Source organism: Strix aluco, chromosome 7 (assembly GCF_031877795.1).
Source record: "Strix aluco isolate bStrAlu1 chromosome 7, bStrAlu1.hap1, whole genome shotgun sequence".
Classification (NCBI taxonomy): Eukaryota; Metazoa; Chordata; class Aves; order Strigiformes; family Strigidae; genus Strix; species Strix aluco.
The window spans coordinates 34,138,746-34,159,840 of record NC_133937.1 but is presented as its reverse complement, the minus strand read 5'-3'; the positions used below and the strand labels follow the sequence as shown (position 1 = coordinate 34,159,840).

General features: G+C 56.3%; 1 protein-coding gene and 1 long non-coding RNA gene across 3 annotated transcripts in view; one reads left to right on the top strand and one right to left on the bottom strand.

The window, feature by feature from the left end:
- Nucleotides 1-1,379: 1,379 nt before the first annotated feature.
- Nucleotides 1,380-8,429, bottom strand: EMX2 (empty spiracles homeobox 2). Of its 2 annotated transcripts, XM_074831375.1 has the most exons (3): nt 7,779-8,423; nt 5,531-5,715; nt 1,380-2,839 (listed from the first exon to the last, which is right to left on the bottom strand). In XM_074831375.1, exons 1-3 carry the CDS (start codon nt 8,167-8,169, stop codon nt 2,672-2,674), a joined length of 744 nt encoding a protein of 247 aa, XP_074687476.1. In that variant the 5' UTR covers nt 8,170-8,423; the 3' UTR covers nt 1,380-2,671. The 2 variants fall into 2 exon arrangements, with proteins under 2 accessions (XP_074687476.1, XP_074687477.1); XM_074831376.1 differs by lacking the exon at nt 5,531-5,715 and having other exon boundaries at nt 7,779-8,429.
- Nucleotides 8,430-10,254: 1,825 nt separating this feature from the next.
- LOC141925674 (uncharacterized) overlaps nt 10,255-21,095 on the top strand; it is a 42,384-nt gene continuing 31,543 nt past the window's right edge. The window contains exon 1 of the long non-coding RNA XR_012623903.1: nt 10,255-11,670. This is a non-coding gene — a long non-coding RNA (uncharacterized LOC141925674). The remainder of the gene's footprint in view (nt 11,671-21,095) is intronic.

Below are 21,095 nucleotides of genomic sequence, written 5' to 3'. Positions count from 1 at the left end.
CCGCGATCCATTTAATGTTTGCCCATTTGCATGGGTTTGAAGTGGAGCACAAGCCAACTTGGGCGAGTTAAGGTGAAATCTGTGCCCTGCTTGGTTTCAAGATCTGCACCATCAGCTGTTCGAGGAGGGGGGAAACGCAACGAGAAGTTTACCTTGGGAATAGCTCTACTAAATAATTAGCCTAGGTTTAAATGGAAGGGACTGCATTGCGACATGCGTCCTAACCCTGCCTGGGCCTCTCTCATATTTGTAGCACTACTGAATGGAAAGTCACCGAGATTGTATAAGGAGCAATGTTAAATAAAAATAAAATCGGATTTTTTTTAAAAAAAAAAAATTTACATAGTACCCGATAGAGCCAACACGTGCACAGAATGTCTAATCTTAACTTTTCAAGGCAGGATGTTTAACAAAGCTCGTATTTTCGCGATGCATTGTAACTTCGCCTTATCACAGTGTAAAGGGTAGTCAGATTGTCCTAAATTATGTCCAACTAGCCCCCCTGGATCCACGGATTAAGAGATTAAAGGAGACCACTGGGCAATGCCTCCTCTTTCCCCTTCATATTCCTGGTATGATAATTGCCTAAACTGATTTGCACTTTCACAAAAGCTTGCAGGATTCTTTGTAGCTCGAACAGAGCAGACGAGGTTTCTCTATCAATGGAAATAAAACTGATTAATGCAGTCTATCAGGCTAAGGAGCAAATGAAGCATGCAAAAACAACTGTGTACCCCCAGAAAACCAGCTACTTTCCTCAAGGACCCAGAGCAACTTTTTTTTTTTTTTTTTTTTTTCCCTCCACGTCTTTAATATCAGAGTTTTACCGTGTGCCCAGGATCGCTCCCTTAGAGCGGCGGGGACAGCAGCAGCTGGGGCGCAGTCCCTGCCTCCCAGGACCTGCTCCTCACCGCAACGACCTGGCGAGGGAATTTAAAAGACGGGGGGGAAAAAAAAAAAAAAAAAGAAAAAAAATCCCGTCCCGCTAAATAAAATACATATTTTTGCCAAGACAAGCCTCTCTCAGCGGAGCGGGGCTGCTGCGGAGCAGTTTCACCCTCCCGTTACGAGCCGGTTCGCACTTCAGTTTCTAACCATGGAAGGGGTTGGGTTTGTTGTTAGTTGCCTTTTTTTTTTTTTTTAAAAAGGTATTTATTTACAGCAAGTGGGTCTCTGCGGCTTATTTTTAGAGGTCTATATACCAGCCAGTGAATTCATTAAGAAAACGCGCCTATGGCCGCAGGAATGCGCGGCGCGGCCGCGGGAGCGCAGGCTCCGACCGCAGGGGTTCAGCAGCTAAAAACAAGAGGCGGGGGGGGGGGGAAACCTACCGGTTTCCGAGAAATTTGGGGGGAAGGGGAAAATATATTGCTTAAAAATTTAGGGCATATTGATAAATCTTTATTGACAAAATATTGACAATGACATACTTCTTGGAAGTATATAGTGTGTTAGAATTCTAACAAATTAAACACAAAACACAAAAATATTTACATTCTGGTATAGAAGACATGAAGGAAACATTTGTCACTTTTTTTTTAGTAGCTCTATGATCTCGGAATATTATAAGGTCAGTGCTTGAAAATTGCCCCAATGAAAATGGCCATTAGAAAAAAAAATAATAGAAAAAAAAAATCAATCCGCGATTTTAAGTCCCTTTTCTCTGGATCCTCCCAGCTTGGGAGGTGTACCCACCGCCAAACCTGGTCGCTGGGTTTGCACCTTATTAATCTTAAAAAATAATCAGCATCCGGTTTTGCAATGCGGATACAATTGCGGGGGGGGGGGGGGGGGGGGGAATAATTTGATTTAATTTTTTTTTTTTTTTGGCAGCAACAGTTATGACCAGCCCCAACCTCCCCCCCCACCCTTTCCCTCCCGTCCCTCCCCTGCCCCACCGTGTTTGTCCATCCGGAAGGAACACTATGCTTTGTTACTGCTACTTCATTTAGCTTTCACAAACACTTTGACGCCAGAAGTTATCATAAAATGTTTACAGACTGCACATTTCTCGTAAAATAAAATTAAAAAGCACACAGAACCTGTCTTAAAGGGAAAAAAATCACAATTCATTTCTGTCTTTAGGAACCGGGGTAATTTTTTTTCTGTTTTTTTCTTTTTTTTTTCCTTTTTTTTTTTTTTTTTTTGCCCAGACGGCTTTACACATGCAATTCAAGTTTCTGAAACAGGTGTGGGTTTTGGCTGCTTATGGAAATTTCTCTTTCAAAGACGGAAAAAACTGTGAAGTGCAAAATGTCCTGTAAGATGGTAATTTTTCTGGTTTGGTTGGGGACGGGGGGGTGTTGTTTCTTTTTTTTTCTTTTTAGAATTTTTTTCGATTTTTTTTTTTTTAATTTTTTGACGTTATGCTTTTAAAAGTGGACTGCGAGAAACGGAATACCTGTCAATCACCTCGTCCCGGTGTTTTGGCTTTGATTGACAGATGCCCCCTTGCCAGAGCGGTGCCGGCAGTGCCACAGTTCGGGCCCCTCGCGGTCTCGCCCTCGCTCGCTCCCAGCTGCCCTCCCAGGCGGGAATCGCGATTTTGATGGAGATCCCCCTTCGTGTCCCTTCCCCGCACCGCCACGCCGGGGTGGGGGGGGTGGGGTGAGCCTTTAACACTTTCTGTTGGTGGGGTGCCTGGCTTTGAAAAGTCCCAAAGTGCCAGTTTTTAATCGTCCGACGTGACGTCGATTTCTTCTGGACTGGCTTGTTTGGTGGCGATTCTCCACCGGTTAATGTGATGAGTCCCTTTTTTCTTCTGCTGTGAGTCTGAACCTTCCTCTTCCAACTTTTGCCGCTTGAACTTTGTCCGTCTGTTCTGAAACCATACTTTTACCTGCGGGAGGAAAGGCACCGGGCGTTAGTCCGACGCCTGCCCGGACGCCGGGGCTGTCCGCCGCCCGCTGCCCTGCCAGGGGCTCTGCCTGCCCCGTGCATTGCCCAAACCATGTCCTGCCTGCTCCGTGCCCTGCCTGCACCGCTGCCCAGCCGGGAGCGGGGCGAGCGGAGCCGCGGCCCGTGTGCCGCCTAAACCTCTCCGGAAAAGGCGCAGTCACGCTGACCCACGCCCACCGGGCCCCTCCAGAGGACCCACGCGTGCAGCCGCACCGCTGAGTGTGCGCGGCTCCACTCCCCGCAGCCGCGGAGCGGGCAGCGCCGCAGGCGGGCGGGAGGCACCGCGGGCGCATCTGGCGTGGGGGCGCGGACCTTCCGCGCACGAGTATGGCCTCGCGCAATGCCCGCGCGTGGCGCCTGACACCCCACGCGGGGGAAACAAAGCGTGGCTGCGCGGCGGTGGGCGGTCAGCACGCCGGCCCCGCCGTCGGGGCAGCCGCCGGGGCGGCTCTTGTTACCCGCGCCCGCCGGGGTGTCCCGCGGCCGCCGACAGCGGGAAACCGAGCCGGGGCGGCGGCGGGGAGAGGGGGACACACACACACACCACCCCCCCCGAGCGGCACCCTAGGGCCCGGCCCGGCCCGGCCGGGGGGGAAAGCAGAGCGAGGGCCTCGTCCCTCCTATCGGGGCGGCGGGAGGGGGTCAGGGGGGCGGCGGGAGGAGAGCTTTTCCTCTTGGAAAAGCGGATAAAATTAAAGAAAAAGCCCCGAAAAGAAAAACGCCTGGCGCTCCCCGCAGCGTCTCCCCGGGACGCGCCGTCCAGGAGCGATCATAGTGAGGCGAAACCTGTAAGTGCCGTCGTAAATATCCCTCTGAATTTGTTCTGCGCCGAATAAATCAGACTTAACCATCCGGCAGCTGACTTCAGTGCTTTAATTACAGATAGTATTGATCTGGGAGCTATCTCCAGGGCTGGCCACACTCCTTGTAGCGGCCAAAGGTAAACATTTTTTTTTTTTTTTTTTAAAGCAGTTTAAACTCTGGTTCTGTCTGAAAGTGCCTGATAAAGGCCCCAGCAAGGGGGGGAAAGGGAACTGGAGCATTTTAATAAGCTGGTTTAACCCGCTTCGCTGCCTCTTCAGAACAGAGACCTGCCTGGCCGGACACACATCTCTGCCGCATTTTCATATTCTCCAAAAGTCCCCCATTAAAAAGCTGAGCGGGGAACAAGGGGTGAGTTTAATTTGCTTTTAGTTTGCTAATTGAAGGGGAGGACGGTTCATTTCTGCACGCTGATCTCCCAAAAGGGAGCTCATTTGTAGGGGACTGGGGGTTTGACATCCGGACAAAAGACCCCAACCAGCTTCGGAATCAAGCAGCACAAAGACCACCTTAAATACAGCTTTCCAGTGGAAATAAGCCTGTGACCGGTCCCTTGTTCGGAGAACCTCATAAAAGTGGCGATCCCTTTTTATTGTTTTGTTAGGGAGACATTTTAAAACAAAAGCTCCAACCTCTTTATTGCTTCCCCCACGAAAAGGAGTTAAAAAAAAAAAAAAAAGAAAAAAAGTGTTACAACTTAATCCGCCCAGAGAACGCTGTGTTTACTGGGAACTTTGAACTAGGCTGCGGCTGGGTATTTTGGCTTTTTTTTTTTTTTTTTTTTTTAAAGTACAGTGCCACATACTGTAGCAGAGACAATCCCCATCTGGAGCCCTCTCTCCACGAGTCTCCTGGAAGGGCACAAAACAAAAGCCCGACACAACAACAACAACAACAACAACGAGCCCCCCAAACCCCAGCCTTTCTTCCAGCGAGGAGAAAACCGCGTGAAAAACGCCCTCGCAGCGGGCCCACCAGCCGTGGGTCCCCGCCGTCGGGGGGGACCCCGCGCCCAGCCCCGCTCCCCGCCGTCCCACGCGTGTCCGGCCTCGGTACCCGCCGCCGAGACCCTCGCCCCGGGATAACCGGAGCAGAAACGCCGCTAATCGTCCCTTCAGATAGACTGACCGAAATGGTCTCCGATGCGGTTCTGGCCCGCAGCCAGCCAGCGGGGGGGGCGGGGGGGGGGGGAATTCCTTGTAGTTAATAATTTCTTTGCTTTTATTTTTCATCTTTATGTCCTCCTGAACCGGCCCCTCACAGCCCCGCTGTCGGACTCGGGACAAGAAACGACTGAAAAAATCATCCGAGAAACTGTATTTCTGCCATAGGGTCCAAAGTGGGGGTTCTCCCCTCCGCCTTCTGGGTTTTTTGGAGGCCTTTTCCCTAACATTCAACCACTATTTGAGGGTCACACTAGTCGCACGGAGAAATAAATGACCAGGAACCGCCTTTCATTTGCCGATCGCAGATCTCGCCGCTCCCCTCCTGGCTCGGGCCGGGGCTCCGGCCGTCTCCCCCCGGGGACACCCCGACCCTGCCCCAGCCCCGCCGCCGCCCGCGCCCGGCCGAGGCCCCGCCACCCCCGGCACAGGCGGTGGAAGGCTCTCACGAACGGGAGAGGGTTTTAGAACACCCAGTCGAGGGGGGGACGCCTCACTCCGCTCCACCGGCTCGGGGCTGGAGGCCTAAACACCCCCAGAATTTGCCTGTATTTTTGCCCGCATCTCCGGGCCGGCCGGGTGTGTTTTCCCAAGGAAATCCCAGTACTTTCTCTTTCCCAGCTGCCCGCTCCCTGCTTCCCCCTTACCTGAGTTTCCGTGAGGCTGAGGCTGTGTGCCAGCTGTTTTCTCTCTGCTCCTACTACATAATGGTTCTTCTCAAAGGCATGTTCCAGTCTCAGTAATTGGGATGGGGAGAAAGCTGTACGGATCCGTTTGGGTTTCCTGGCCAGTGCATTGTGCAATAGGAAGCTCTCCGGGCTGGTTTCATTCCCTGGGCAACAGGGTAGAATAGAGATTAGCAAAACACCTTCCCCAAACGCACTCGAGAGGACTTTTTAGGGCAAGAATTTTTGTCTCCCACTATTATCCGCAGGAGAAACCTGGCTATAGTTTCTTTTTCATTTTCAGCGCCTTTTTGTGTTAAAATTTCCTTAGATAAATATGTGGAGGGAATGAGCAGGGGAAGGAGAGGACTGGGTGAAATTCAAATGCTAAAACACAACTAGGAGAGCACTACGGAAGGAAAAAAAAAAAAAAAAAAGCAAAAGAATTGGCCAGAGCCCGGCTGCGGTGTCTGCGGCTTCACCCCGCAGCTGCCCCCCTTCCCCTCGCCCACCGGCAGCCTCACATCTTTCCTTGTTTGTTTGTTATTTACATCCTCCCGGCGGTCGGTGCGGCCCCGGCCGAGCCACCCCCCGTCCCTTCCCCGGTCCCGGCCGGCTGCCGCGCTCCGGGAGCCGCCAGCCCGCTCCCCGGGCCTCTCCCCGCTTCCTTCGCCCAAAACTCCGGCTGAGGCCTTTCTCCGCCCCCCTTCCCCTTCGTTTTGCCGGTCTGCTCCCCGGAGCGGGGGTTCCCGCCTCCGCCGTGCCCCTGCCCGCTGCCCGCTGCGGGAACCAGCGGGGAAATAAAGAAACAAACTTCGGGCAGGCCCCGGGGCAGCCATCGCAGGCGGCCTGCTGCGGGGCGGGGGGGCGGGGGGGTCTCAGCCGGGGCTTTTTGGTGGGTCTCTCCCTCCGGGTTGGCCCTGTGCCGCTTCTCCGGGTCGGTCCTTCCAAGGTGGGAAAGCCACCGTAAGTGCTTTAAAAATCGTTGCAGGAGGAGGGTGTGTTTGAAATCAGGCTGTGGCTCAACACCAGGACATTTCCGCCTTTCATCTACCGCTCTTTACCAATCGCCTGATGACTGCGACAAATAATTTGGTGAGCGAAACCTGTAATTTTATTCTGAGAGGGTAATAATCCATTTTGTATCTCTGTCCGCCTGGCTTCGGAGAGAGTGGCTCCTTTTCCAACCCGAGTGCAACGGCTCGGCTGCAGAAGGCCGGGGAACTGGATATTGCAGGTGGTTTGTTTTCGTTCGGAAATAACAAATAAAAATACAAAAAACCCCACCCAAAAAAGCAGATGGATCCCTCCGAGCGGAGGTTGATTTGTGTGTGTGTGTGTGTGTATAACGAAAGAAGCAGGAGCTGGACCCATTACGGGAGAAATCGGCTCACCCTTCGGAGGAGACGCTGCCGGCTGCAAAGGGTTAAACAAGGGGGATTTTATTGATTGTGCGCCATTGGATTTGGTTATTTTCCTTCAGCCGGTTATTAATCGCTTGGCAGCTGGGAGTCCTTGCCTGCCCGCACGGAGGGAATCGCTCCCTCTGCCCCGGCTCAGCCCCATCTCCCCGCGCTGCTCCGGCCCTGGGTTTCTTTTTTTTTTTTTTTTTTTTTTTGTTGGTTGGTTGTTTTTTCCCCCTTCTCCTTTCTCTGGGGTTCGTTTCATGTTTCCCCCGTCCCCGCAAACAAGGGGAGCGGCCGGGTTTGGGGAGGCGGCTGCTCCCCGCGGCCCCGGCAGCCCGGCCCCGGCCGCCCGGCGGGCACCGCCGCCTTCCCGGGGGAACCGAAACCTGGCGACCCCTCCGTTCTCCCTTGGCAGGGCGGCTTCCTTCGGGGGCTCCTCCGTAGCTTTAAACCCACCGGAACAAAAAAAAAAAATATCCCACTTTTTCCCTCCCTGCCTCCCTGTTTTTAATCGGGACAGGAAAGCCGCCGAAGTCCCAGCCGGCCTTGCCTTCCCGCCTGCCCCCTTCCTCCCGGGGAAACCAAAACAAACCGGGAAAAGAAGCAAAGCCAAGCCAAGCCCAAGCCCCTCGGCTCTGACAGCTCCTCGAGTCTGGAGGCGGGGGGGGCGGGCAGGCACAAAAGACCCTCGGCCCGGCCAAGCCGAGCCCGCGGCTCCGGGCAGCGCCCGCCCGCCGTCCCCCCGCACCCGCGCCGCGGGGACCGGCCGGGAGCAGCCGGGGGATGGAGGGGTGGATCGGAGGGAGAAGAAAAGTTGCACGTACCTTGGAACCTGTGGCCCAGATACCGGTAGCGGTGTATTAGCCAGGGGTAGAAGGTGGAGGGATCCCTTTGCTGCGAGGCGAAGAGCGGGTGCGTGGAGTGCGAAGCGGGCAGCGGGTGGGCGGCCAGGGCGTGGGGAGGGGGCACGGGATGGACCGGCACGGCCGGGTTAGGCGGGTGGGAGACGGCCTCTGCAAAGACCAAGTCCGGGTTGGAGTAGACCCCCCTGCCAGTGGAGTGGAAGCCGTTGAGAAAAGGGTTCATCGGACTGGAATTGGCATAGCTGAGCGCCGCCGGCCGGATAGGATCCTCGGAGCGAGACGCGGGCAAGGGGCTGTCTTTGGCCACCAGCGACTCGATGGTGAAACACCGCTTGGGTGTGGGCTGAAACATGCTGCCGCGGCGAGAGTCCCCGACCAAATCTCTGCCTGGCTCTCTCTGGTGCGCGGGAGACGATCCGGGGAAGTTTGCAGCAGGGAGTGACTTGAGGAGGGATAGATACACACATAAATAGACAGGGGCTGGAGGAAAAGGAGGCAGCGGCAGCCAGCGGTACCCAAAAGGGAGACACACACACACACACGCACCACACACACACACACACACACACACACACACAAAAGTTGCTGGGAGAAGTTTCCCTCCTGCAAGGAAAAGGCGGTCGCCCCCCCCCGCCCTCCCTCCCTAAGTCCAAAGACAATCCATGGATGTGATCGGCCCCTTCACAAGTTGTGCAAACGATTTGTTAGTTCATGAGCCTAATTAGTGCTGGGATCACATAAACAGCTTCCTCTGAAGCCTGGTAAATGGCTTGATGATTGGTCGCTATTACTCGCCTTGAGGTTGAAGGGGGAGACTCTTTAAAGTGCGTCAGAGGGGAGGCGAGCGCCGGGCAGCGCCATCGGGAGGGATGGAGCCGCGGCGCGGCGCGGATCGGAGTGCGGCGGGAGCGCGCCCGCCAGCGCGGGGGGAGCGCACCGCCCCGCGCAGCCTCGCCCCCGCGCAGCGCAGCGCCGCGCCCGGCCCCGCTCCGCGCCGTTCCGCCGCCGCGATGCCCTCCCTCCTTCCCTCCTCCCTCCCTCCCCTGCCGCCGCCCGGCGACTAAGGTAGGGGGACGGCGGGGGGGGGGGACGGGACGGCGGGGGGGGGGGGGGGCGCAGCGAGGGTGCGCGGGGCGGAGGGCGCCGCATCTCCTCTGGGGGGGGCGGGGGGGGGGGTTTAGGGCTGCTCCGCCAGCGTGACACCCCTCTCCCTGCCACCTCTCGGGTGCTCTCAGCCCGGCGGGGTTACCTTGATCAGCCCCGGGGCGTCCCGGAGAGATGCCCCGCTCGGGAAAGGTTTCGGCCCGGTGAGAGAGCGGGTCGCCCTCCTCCTCCTCCTCCGAACTTATTTATTCCCCCCTTCGCCTCTCCGCACTCTCCGCACCGCGCGGTGCGGAAAACAAAGCGGAGGGCAGTCGCATTATGCAAAGCTGAGACACGCCGGGCTCTCGCAGACGGGACAGGGGAGCAGGTCTCCGGTTCCAGCCTTGTCCGTATTTTCGCGATTACCTTTGGGTCCGGGGATGATTTTAGGGCTGAGTTCTCCTCCTCCCATTGGCTGGGGCTGCAGAATAATTATGATCACATCCTAATACTCTTGGCTGGTGCTTACTGTTTATTGGTAGTTAAGGATCTATTATCTATTCATCAGCCTCCCATTTTTGCCAATTACATTCTTCTAAAGTGAAGTACCAGCAGGTATTTTGCACATTTACAATTAATGATAAAAAATCTGGCGTACTTTAAATCTATTACGCCTCTGTGTAATTTATCTTGAAGATGCGGAATTGCTAATGTAAATTAATGTTTCTGTTGAACCAAGGGATGGGGGGAGTCTTAAAACCAGTCTAGCGTTTCTTGCCTTCGTTCCCGGACTTTGTTTTCTATTTTCTTTCCACTTTATACACAAAGAATCCGTTACTCCGCTGCATTAAAATGTGCTAAAAAATCGCTGTCTAAACGGTCCTCGCTTCTTTCCAGCGATGGGCGAGCTGAACTCTCTTCGCCTTCCCCCCTCTCCCCTAAAAGCGCCTGTTTGCAGCTAGCCGATATTTTTAACACAATACCGAGACGACGGACTAAATATAAGTGACAAAGCAGTGTTGGGCACGCAGGGATGCCGGGGTCTGTGCGCCTTTGTTAGGGGACGGGTTTTCCTTTGTGTACCCCGCGCTGTGTGCACTTTGTGGAGGGAGAAGTTCACTTTCCGTATGAGATGTAAATCTGTTCTCCAGGCGTTGGGCGGCTGTACGTATAGACATCTATACCCACACGTGCATACGATTGCAGAGACAAAGTGAGAGAGATGTTTGTACGGCGTAACTCAAGTCCTCTGACAGATTTTGCAGCGAGGTGCCGTTCTCCCAGGTCTCACACGTTCGGGAAAACCTCTCCCGCCCGCAGACACCCGGGCAGACACGGGCGCAGGGCTGCGGCCCCGCTGGGCTGAGCTTGCTGCGGAGGGGAGAGAGGGGTTCGCCTCCAGCCCCACTCGTGCCCCTCGTGAATCGCTAGTATTTCCACTTTTGAAGTCACCTCGCCCCTTTTCCGTGTAACTTTTTTCCCCCTCAACCGGCGGTAACGCTCTTCTCGCAGAGATCTGGGGGTACTGACATGAGCGAGGCTGGGAAAGTGCCCTGAATACGACGGGTGTTCGATGTGCTGCTTTCCACTGGGGTCTTGGTTCCTGAGCACTGAAGAGGAAAAAAAGAGAAACTTCTCCTAGGAAGAGCCGTGTTCTGCATCTGCGTATTTACACTTCTCCGGGACTGTAGAATGAATCTGAATTGGAAAAACTTCAACTCTTTTTTTTTTTCTTTTTTTTTTTTTTTTTTTTTGTGTGTGTGTTTCCAGACATCCTGACATAATCACGGGGCTCCTTTGAAAACTGCATCAAGTAATTCAGCAGTCGGGGAGGGAGGAATTATAACCGTGTGAAACAAACAAACAAACAAACAAACCCTCACACGCGCAGAACGAGGATAACCTTCCAAAACGCTCGATAGATTTCCCTCTACCCTCTTTACAGTCGGGGAAATATCCTTTAGCCTAAAACCCCTTCCCGAAGGGGGGGTCCCGTCGCTCTGGAGCCCGGCGGAGGAGGCTGCAGCTGCAGCGGGAGCTCTCCCCGGCCATGTCCGATTTCGCCCGGATGATCCCGGCCACAGCAACCTGGAGGTCCCCGCGCCGCTCCGAGCCCTGCTCGCTCTCCGTGCCTACATGTATACATGTACATATCTCTGTGTATATATATATGTGTGTGTGTGTGTGTGTCTGGATACATACAGGCAGAGAAACCGCAAGTAGAGCCTGGGGAGCACCAGCTCGCTCTGGGTTTTGTCAGAGAGAAAACAGGCCGGGGACAGTCAGAACAAAAACCATAGGGGACTCGGGATGAGATTTCCCAGGATTTTCCGCTTCCCCCTAAATTTCTGTATCACTCTCCCACTCCTCGCCGCGGCCGTTTCTCGTGGGCGCCTCCCACGCAGCCCCCGGCCCGTGCGGACCCGGTGGCCGGGGCCGCTGCGCTCCGGCCCGGGCTGCCCCGGGAGCATCTCCCGAAGCTCCTCTCTTGAACTTTTCCTACCCAGCGACTTGACAGGCTGCTCTCGCTGTCCTCTTGGCGTCTACAAGGAGAAAATCTGGCAGGGGCTCCCTTCCCAGCAATCCCCGATCTGCTCCAAGCGCACTTAGCGGCAGCCTCTTTCGGAGGGAGGGGTGCGCTACATTCGCAGTCAAATTACATGGCTGGCCTCAAAGGCACTAGCTTCGGATTTCCAAACTAATACTCATCTTTTAAAAGCCGAGCCAAGAAGAAAATGCGAGGAAGGCCTCAGATGCGGGAGACCTCGGGGTAAGACGGTTGTTTACGGGCTAATCCAAGCTGAACTTCCGCGGGTGGGGGGGGGCGGGGGGTGGCGGTGAGGGAAGTTTCAGCCTCCCCTTAACTTTCTTTTTTCCAGGGGGTACCCGTCTCCCCCTTCTCTCGCCGGTGCCAGGGACCCGTGCCCACAGCGGGGAGGAGAGGTGGCCCAGGCAGGTTGTGTCCGGACGGGGGGGCTGCGTGAGTTAAAGGAGAGGGTGAAATGCCTAATTTAATCCGTTTCTGGACGTCCTAAATCCCAGTCAGTATGTCTAAGCGTGCTGCGAGCCCTCCACAAAAGCGCAATACGTGGCGGGAGAGACGGGAGCCGGGGCCACCAAGCGCAGCCCGGAGCCGGGCTGGGCTGCGGGGCTCCGGGAGAGCCCCGGGCTCCTGCCCCGCCGGGGCACCCCTGGGGCCTCCGCCAAGCAGGTGGATTTCGTCCGAGGGGGTGTCGCTGCCCGGCCCGGCTCCCCCCGAGCCCCCAGAGCCCCTCATGAACAGGGCCTGGCTCTCCACGCAGCCAAGGCTCCCCGAGTGGGGTGCGCACACGGGGTGATTTCCACGGGCCTCACCACGGAGGAGACCAGCCCTGAAATCCTCACGCCCCTATTTCGGCCCTGCGCTGGTGCCACCGGGGGGGCCCATCTCGCCGGCGGGAGAGGGCTGCGGGGAACTGGGAAACGGCCTCGCTGCCCCGGTTCCCTCCCGCCGGCCCCGGGGAACAGCAATCCGGGACCGCCGCTTTAGTTTTTAATTTTCGACTCTAATTCAGAGCATCCTCTCCTCTGGCTCCTGACCCCCCCTCGTCCCCCCCACCCCCCACCTGGCCGCGCACCCCCAGCCGGCGGCCGGGGGCTGCCTGTCTGCGCTCGGCGCTGCACAAGCCCGGCCCGGTCCTCGCCAGCCGCTTTGTTTCGCACGTCTGTTTTCGTCTCGGGGAGGTCGGATTTGCGGTTCCCAAATGACGTTAGTAACGCGGGACACCAAGAAAAAGGGCGAATCCCCGGGTTTACACACGACGCCGTAATCCGCACCCATCAGTGCCAGACTCCGGCTCATCTGAAACGTCAACATGTGAGGAGGGAGCGGGAGAAAATACCGGAGCTGCGTGCGGGAACGGCAGCGCGTCCCGCCGGGACGGACCCATCGGCCCCGACGCTCATCCCTGCACGCATCTCTCCCTGCCCGGTCCCTGCCTGTCCTTGCCCGGTCCCCGCCCGCTGCGCGGGGCGCGGTGGCGGCAGCCGCGGGCGCGGGTCCCGCTGCGCATCCGCGGGGCGGCAGCGCCCCCTGCCGGCCGCCGGGCAGCCCCCGCCCCCCCCCCCCGGCCCCCGTCGGCAACGGGGTCGGGCAGGGCCCGGCGGTGGCCCCGGGGTGCGGGCAAGCGGCCCGTGGGAGGCCTGCGCTGGCCCACCGCGGGGAAAAAAAGCCACGGGGCGCCTTTGGGACGCTTCATATAGATATATTTATTAAGCACATAAGGGTTTTCGGGTTTGTTTTTTCTTTCTTTGTTGTTTTTTGGGGTTTTTTTTGAAGGACACAGAGTGCACGCACACACCTACACGCACCTCCACGTGTGTATGCACACGCGTCCACGCACTTTAAATCCTCCCCGGTGCGATACCCGTTGGCACAGCGCTCATTCTAAGCCCCGGGATTTAAATACCCCCCAAACAGACCAGTTGCACCTCTCAAAACTGCAACTGCCGGGAAGCCGCCGCGACAGCTGCCAAACGATGGCTCCAGCCCCTGCCGTTTATTTTCACACCTCATTCAAAACCGTGGCTTGCTCCACGCCACGTGTGTCAACTTCTCGCCGTCGTGCGCGGTGCGCTATAGACGAGAGGCGATTTTGAACCGCGCCTGCCTTCCCTGCGCGGCTGGCGGGTTGACCTGCCGGCTCCATCCCGAAAGGGACCGTCCCGTTGGGGCTCCCCTGGCTTGGGAAAAGCTCGGGGTGTCGGCGGTACCGCACACCGGGGTGTTACTGCCCGTTTCCCGCACCCGGGTGCTGAACTTGCAGATAAAACAGGCTTTGCCCAGTACCAGCTACCCGGGGAGCCCCTGAAATTGCGGGGTTCTGACCATACCTCCTCTGTAAAAACCCGTGTCTGCCACGAGGGCTCTCCCTGGATGAAAACTCGCCAGACCCAAAAAAATAAACTAAAACAGAGGCAGAGCTGCAGGCCAGGCAGAGGCTGCAGGTGTCCGGTCTCCGGACATCCCACGGGAAAGCGCTGGTCGTCTCGTATGGGAGCGAAAAGGTGCCCGAGCCTCCACCGATGGGGCCGAGGTTGCGTTTGCGTGGGAAGAGCGTGGGGGGGAAGCTCTTGCACCTGGTGTTTATTTTTCTTGGTGGAAGACGATGCATCCCGAACCCGAAACTCACCGTCCGTCACATAAAACCCCGCTCTCCACCTGGGCGGGACGTTAATTGCCCCGAGCGGGGCGGAGGGGGGACACGGGTGGACCCCGGGGGTGCGCAGCATCCGCTGCCCTGCGCGGTGAGGCGCCGAGCTGCCTGATCTCACCGCCTCTGGTCTCCTCGCTCTTTCCCCCGGCTCCTCGACTCCCCAGTTAGTGTTCCCCATCAGTGCCGCTCCTGTGCAGCGCAGCTGGGTTTTTCTTCTGCAGCCGGCAAGAGGGCGCGGAGCTGCCGCCCTGTCCGGGTGCCCCCACAGGTCCCACACCGGAGCCCCCGCAGTTCCCACACCGGAGCCCCCGGCAGCGGCCGGGGCCGGAGCGGCCCGAGGTGGCGGGGGGACTCCCGGGAGGGGAGGTTCACCCCCAAGAGGGGGCTGTAGTTACAAACTTTCCTAAACTTTCCTCCGGACTGAGCGCACCGCTGTCGGTACAGGGAGGGGGGTAAAAAAAAGCAAACTAAAACATTTCTTCAAAAGCTTTCTTTCTAAGGAAAAATAGAAAATCACACTATTATTTAGCTCTAGTTCCGTTTGGCAGTTTTTGTCGTTACTGCAGTACTTTTAGTTTCTCATTCAGACATTACATTTTGTTAATTATTCTTTTTTAACGTGCTCCTAGAGGGCCCGATCCTGCGGTCCCGCCGACGCACGTTTGCTTTCCATTTCACGAAGCGTTTTGCTGGGCAACAGGGAGGGTCGCCGCTATTTTCTATCGGATCGAGGACTTTTTAATGCAACCGGCGGTGCCATGTGCAGAATTCCCGTGCTGGCCTCCCGCAGCGGGACGCCCCTGCCTGGCCCCGCCGGGGGGAGTCCCCGGGAAACCGCAAACGGGGCGACCGGTGCCGCCTCACCTGGCAGCTTGGGGCCAGTCTGCAGGAAAGTTAGCTCTGCTGGGAGTCAGCTCCCTCTCCTCCCTCTGCTCAGCGGTCGGATCGTTGGGGGTTTTTTGTGTTCACTCTCGCCCATCGTTTGGGGAAATTCGAGCTTGCAAAGAGCAGAGAGTTTTCCGGGGCGATTCGCTCTGCACCCCCCACCAGCCCCTCCATCCACCCCAGACATCTATCTCTGCATGAGGCAGAAGGAGTTTGCAGTGAAAGAGACGGAACCACTCTCAAATAATTCTCCAAGCTTCTACAGTATAGCGATTCATTATTAGCACATTAAGTGACATTTAGGATACCAATTAATAAGTATTTCATTTTAAATCATGCATTTTTTTCGAGGACTTGAAGTACGTAATTGCTTGCAGTGGCATCTTGGAATAGAAACATTAGTATCCCTCTCTGACACGCATAACCCCGCGGAATGCCTTCCCTAGCTGATGTGTGTTCCCAAATATTCCAGCTCGCAGGGATGTGCGCGCTGTGGAAATCATACAGAGTGTAATAAAACAGAGCTCCTAAAGCAAAAGCGGCGGCTTCCGTGGATGTTTCAGGCCCCCGAGGCCCGAGGTGGCTTTTTCTACGCGCTTAATGTATGTCAAACAGATACGTGGGGGCTTTTGCTTAAACTGTGTGTGTGATTCCATCGGGCTACCGCTCCGTTACGTTGTGTTGGATGCTCCCATCCAACAACTGCGTTCAGCCTTAGAGTAGTTCCGAACTAAAGGCGCTTTTACAGTCTAATTATTTTTTTTTTCTTTCCTGGAAGGGGAAAAAAAAATAAGGAAAAGCTCGTTTCGGAGTCTTAGAAAACTTCAGCTGGGTGCAGCGCGGAAAGGAGGGGATACCTGGGGCAGGGGTGCCGGCCTTTCCCCGGCTCACTTCGGGGGCCGTTCCCCTCGGGGGGCCGCAGCTCGCCCGCCCCTCGTCCGGCTCTTTTCGCCGCGGGAACAACGCGGAAGGTCAGGCCGCTGCGGGGAGTCACCGCAGACGTGCGGCGCCCGTCTCCGCGCACACTGCTCCGCGGGCGCGCACCGGGCTGCGAGCGGACATGGACCGCGGTGCTCGGCGGAGCCGTTGGCAGCCGCCAGCCCCTCTCTCCGGAGCACCGAGGCCCAGCAGCCGGTGCCGGGGAGCAGGGCTGCGGGCAGTCAGCAGGACGGCGGCCCCGGGCCCCGGCCGCGCCTGCCCGGGCCGCGCTTTGCCCCCGGGACCGGTGAGCTCGGCCGGGCTCGGTGCGGGGCTGCCGGCGGCAGGCAGGGCGCCTCGGGGGCTGCCGCGGCTCCTCCTACCTCCCCTCTCCGGCCGTTCAGGCGGCGGAATAGCAGCCGGGAATGGACAGTGACCCCCCCCTCTCCCCACTCCTGCCAGGGCCGGGCCGTTTGGTGCTGCGATCCAGCGAGAGTCTGAACTCGAGGGGTAATTTTCTCCATATGGGGCAAGCGAGCGCGCACACGGCGGCTATCTCCCGAAATCGCCCACCTCCAATTGCTTTTCACTTTCCACAGACAGTTACAGGGGGAGGACAAAAAATAATAATGATAACAAAAAGATGATAGGGTAAAGAAAGTGGTTGGGTTTTTTTTAATCGCAGGTCGCGGAAGGCAGCCGGAGCTGCGGGCGGAGCGGGAGAGCCGCACCGCGCTCCGCGCCGCGCCGAGGGCTCCGGCCAGGGGCCGCGGGGGTCCCGGGGAGGGATTGCTCCCCACAGACGAAGGCAAGGGATCGGCAAGGCAGAGCAGGAGCCTGGACCTCCTTGTAGGAAGGACTGCGTGAGGCTGCGAGGGGTCTGCTCCGCACGCAGCGCCGCAGCGGAGCTTCGCTGCCGAAAATCTGCTCCGCAGCCTCCCCGCGCCCAGGGCAGCGCAGCCAAGCCCCGGGTAGCGCTGCCCGCAGCTCCCCGCATGGGTAGAGCAAAAAACGGGCAACGGAGGCACCGTGGCAGGCAGGCAGGCAGGCAGACAGGCAGGCAGGCAGCGCGCCCCGGGCCGCCGAGGGGGAGACCGGCAACAGGGAGAAGGACCACCCGGTCTCCCCGTCCCACCTCCCCGGGAGGTGAGCGCGGGAGAGTTTTTCCCCCCTTTTGCTGTTATTTCAGAAGAAGAGAGAGGGGGGAGGAAGAGGAGAAGCGTGCGGAGGGTTTGGGGAAGGCTCCAGCCGGGCCGCGGTGTGACATGGCGGAGAGGAGCGGAGCCGCTGCGCGGGCAGCGGAGCGGGGCGCAGTACGTGACCCTCCGGGGGGACCCCCGCAGTCGATATAATGTATTTTTCATTTTTTTAAGGTATCAGTGAAACTAACAGATTTATTTGCAGTTCGCTCTTTCCAGCCCAGCGAACAAGTCCACGCACCAAGAGGCGAGGATGTTTTACGGAGGTGGCAGATGGTACCTCGCCTAGTTCCCCACTCGTATCACGACGGGACCCAACTGCTCCACGAAGTGATCTTCCAGATTTAGGGAGGTTCCTTACAAACGAGCAAACCCGATGTGTTCATTTGTCTGTTTATTTGTTTGTTTGCAAGAGTTGTGCCGTTTGCCCGCTTGCGCTCTCACTGCGCGCTGCTGCAGGCAAGTCCGCTCCCGGCGACCGCCGCAGTGACGCTGAGTTGAGGAAATACTACAGGTGTTACTGCGGTGTTTGGGAATTAATTCTCCTTCCTTCTCCCCCCTCCTCCGTCCCGGAGTTATTTCCTAGCCTACCCAGATAGCTGGGAAAGGGTCCCACATACCCCGGAGCTGTAAAGTGAGCGCTGAAATACTTGATCTCACTGATCTTTGGAGAATTAAATCTGGCCTCATTTTACAGGAGGAAGCGAAGTCAATCTCGGAGGTTTTGCGAAGAAAGGCTGTTATTTCCTAGCGGATAGGCGTTTAAGTTGTTAAATATTAGTTTTTAATTACATATTGTTCTTTTTAAAAATAATATTTATACTTCGGTGCGTGCAGGTATTCAACTGAATTTTCGAGCCATCGTCTAACTGTTCTTTCCACGACTGATGGAAAATAGCCCATTGTACGAGCGCCCAGCTATGTTTCTTTAGCAGACGGCGCTTGACGTGTTCACCATTGTCCTCCGTGCCCCTCACCGAGGCCGCCGAGCCCCGTCGGGCCCGGGGCTTCACACGCCCCGCGGGCGCGGAGAGGGCGCCCGCGGTGAGCCCGGCTCTGAACCCGCACCGCTCCGCGCCGGGGCTGCGCGGGGTGTGTGTGGAGGGGGGGCGGCTGAGACGAAACTCAGCCGCGGAGCACGGGTGGGAGCAGGAGAGGAAAAGCCAGAGAGCGAAGAAACTCGGGAACGAGGACTAGTGATGATGAATAAACCCTTCGGTACTAAACGTAGCCGCCAGCCCCACGGGGATGGACGAGCTGCCCCACGAGGTCCCCGCGGCCAACCGCACCTCCCGTCCCCCCGCGACAGGGATCTGGTGGCAGGGTCGCTGCAGGCGCCTCCGGCCCTTGAGGGGCTTCGTGGGCGGCCGAGCTCGGAGCTCAGCCCCGGCTGCGGGGCTGGGGTGGGGGGGGGGCGCGCCCCGGCCGTGATTTACTGCACATGTGGAGGGGGGGGTGTCCCCCTTCGGCTCGGGTCCGAGGGTGCTCTGTGCAAGGGGCTGATCCAGCCCCCCCCAGCACCCTCAGCTCTGCTCCTTATATAGAAACACCACTGCTGCTTTCTTTTCGGCCGAGCCTGTTTGTAAAAACTTCAAACGGAGGTTTTGCGCCCCCCCCCCCTCCCAGCAGTCTTCCCCCATCTGAGGAGGCCATTCTGCAAAATGGAGCCTTCTTTCCCCCCACCCCGCCGCCCCCAGCCCTCCCCATCTCCCCTCTCTGCACCCCGCTGTCTTTCCCCCCTTTTCCCCGAGCAGTAGGATTTGTACCCCCTCCGGCCTCAGCATCCCCCAGGACTGGGCCACTGCTCCCCCATGCAGCCCCTAGAGCCACAGAGCGGGGGCCGAGGTCCCTTGCAGTGGGTCACACTCTGCTTTATGGAGAGGCACAGGGACCTCTGGCAGGACAGGTAAACCCGCTTTAAAACCAGTGCTACAGACACTTTGCACCGGAGCTGCCTGGTTTGGAAGTCAAGTTTGTGGGTTTGGAGCGGGTGAGAGACTTATTCTGGTGTGTAAATATTTCTGCTCTCCATAAACTGGCAGAGTGGACTAAAATGAACACATGTGGTTCAGCATCTGTTTAGCTAGATGCATCTCACAGAGGAATATTGGCTTTTCACCTCCAGGTCCTAAATGGGAAATAAAAAGAGGTTGGTGTCCTCTATTCTGTTTGCAATTGCCTATCCCAGGATTAAAGAGATCTCCATTTTACTGGCTGTCTTTCATTTAACTGTTTGGAGACCAGAGATGGAAAATATTTGCCGAGAAGAAAAGAATAGCTGCATGGGATCATTTGCAATTCAGTGTGAAAATATTCTACCAAACCCATTTCTATCCCAGTACAGTTGAAAAAATAGCACATAGCCGTCAACAGCCCATTCCGCTCTGCTGGGCAGCACGGAAAGTTTTAGGCAACTAAATTCCTAATGGGAGACAGCAGCAAACAGCACAATCCTGTCTTTGACTGAACTATGTGGCAGCTTTAATTGCTAGAAATGTTAGTAATGGCTAAAATACTACGGTTTTGGTAAATGGGAGACTTCCCATGAATGGTAAATGGTATAGCCTGTATGGACAGAAACCAAGAGAAGCATTAGCTTCAAGTGGCACACTTGGAAGCGCAGAGGAATGAGCACTTGGAAGGGAGTCAGGATAAAAGCAGAGCCGTCCAGCGCCGCACGCAGGGTGTGTGCTTGAGAGAAGCACATCCACAAACAGCTGCTTTTCAAATTGACGCTGACAAAGAAATGAGCGTCATTTATGTTTAAATACCTTTTCGTTGTCGCCGCCACCGTGGGCAGAACATTTCATATAAAAATACGCTTCGTCAAGCATGAGCAGAGCTGACCACCCTCGAATGGCCCCCAGAGCCTTGGCTTAGTTCTTGTGGAGAGCTCTGCTCCTGAGGCTGGGAGCAAATCCCTCAGGCCCGAGTTCCCTGGCCTGCTCCCGGCTGTGCTCACCCCGGGCCTGCGGGGATGCCGCAGTTGGACAGTGCCCACTTGTGGCTGACCTTGTTTGAAGCAGAAGATGCAAAAAAGGCCCTGCAGGGAGAGGTCAGCCAGAAGACTCTTGGAAAATGCAGTGCTTGGCTTGTCCAAAGCTGATTCTTGCTTGCTTTGGACACCCCAAAATGGAGAGCGAGGGAGGAAGAAGGGAATTACAGGCATCTGCGTATCCACTCTGCATTAGACCTGCATGTGAAGGATCCCGCAGGAGCCCCAGTGCTCATGAATCCCATGGCCGCACTGTTCACTGGAGTCATGTACAGCTCAATGGCACTTTGATACTCTGGCATCTAAAAGCCTTCCTGGAGGAGCGTTTGGTTATGGATTATTTGTTTGCCTTGCAATAGGACTCCATTATGACAGGCTCCTCTTAAATGCATAGATGACAGTTCCTGGCACAGGGGTCTAAGAGGGCAAAGTAAGTGTCTGTGTCTTGAACAAAGCAAGAAGGGAACGTGTCAAAAGTACAGTAAGCAACAGATGAGAAACGGTGAAGCTGAGGACAAAAGCACACTCCTAACTCCAGCGTACTGATTATGAACTCTTTTCTGCTCTGCTAAAGTCAGTGGTAAAAATGTCTCTTGATTCTCAGAGCACAAGATGAAACCTTATTGCACGATGATTTAATGATCACATTTAGCTCTCAAATAGTGTTTCTCATCTTGCTTTTCTCTACAGTCTTATACATTATTTGGTACAGAGACAGAACCATCAGGGATGCCAAAAAGCAAATCACAGGACAAGCTGTAGAAGCAGGACATGCAGCCATGGTGAAGGTGTCTTGCGTACACAATTTAAGACTTACATTGCAACACTTACTCTCTGAGCTACTGCGTCACTATGAACAATGCTTCGTTAATACTTCCTATAGAAAATCTCCTTTCATACTTAGAACAATGAAATAGTTAGCAAGTCATCAAAAAATGGCCATGTGAGCTCAGAGGAGGGAGCTTACTACCAAATTCCCTTTCTGAAAATGATGCTGTATAAC

Excerpts from the sequence above, each read along its gene's own strand:
- EMX2 (XM_074831375.1), bottom strand. The coding sequence starts at position 8,169 with ATGTTTCAGCCCACACCCAAGCGGTGTTTCACCATCGAGTCGCTGGTG. Across the intron at positions 5,716-7,778 it reads TCTGGGCCACAGGTTCCAAG|GGAATGAAACCAGCCCGGAG; the intron begins GTACGTGCAACT and ends CCTGTTGCCCAG. Across the intron at positions 2,840-5,530 it reads TCAGCCTCACGGAAACTCAG|GTAAAAGTATGGTTTCAGAA; the intron begins GTAAGGGGGAAG and ends TTCCTCCCGCAG.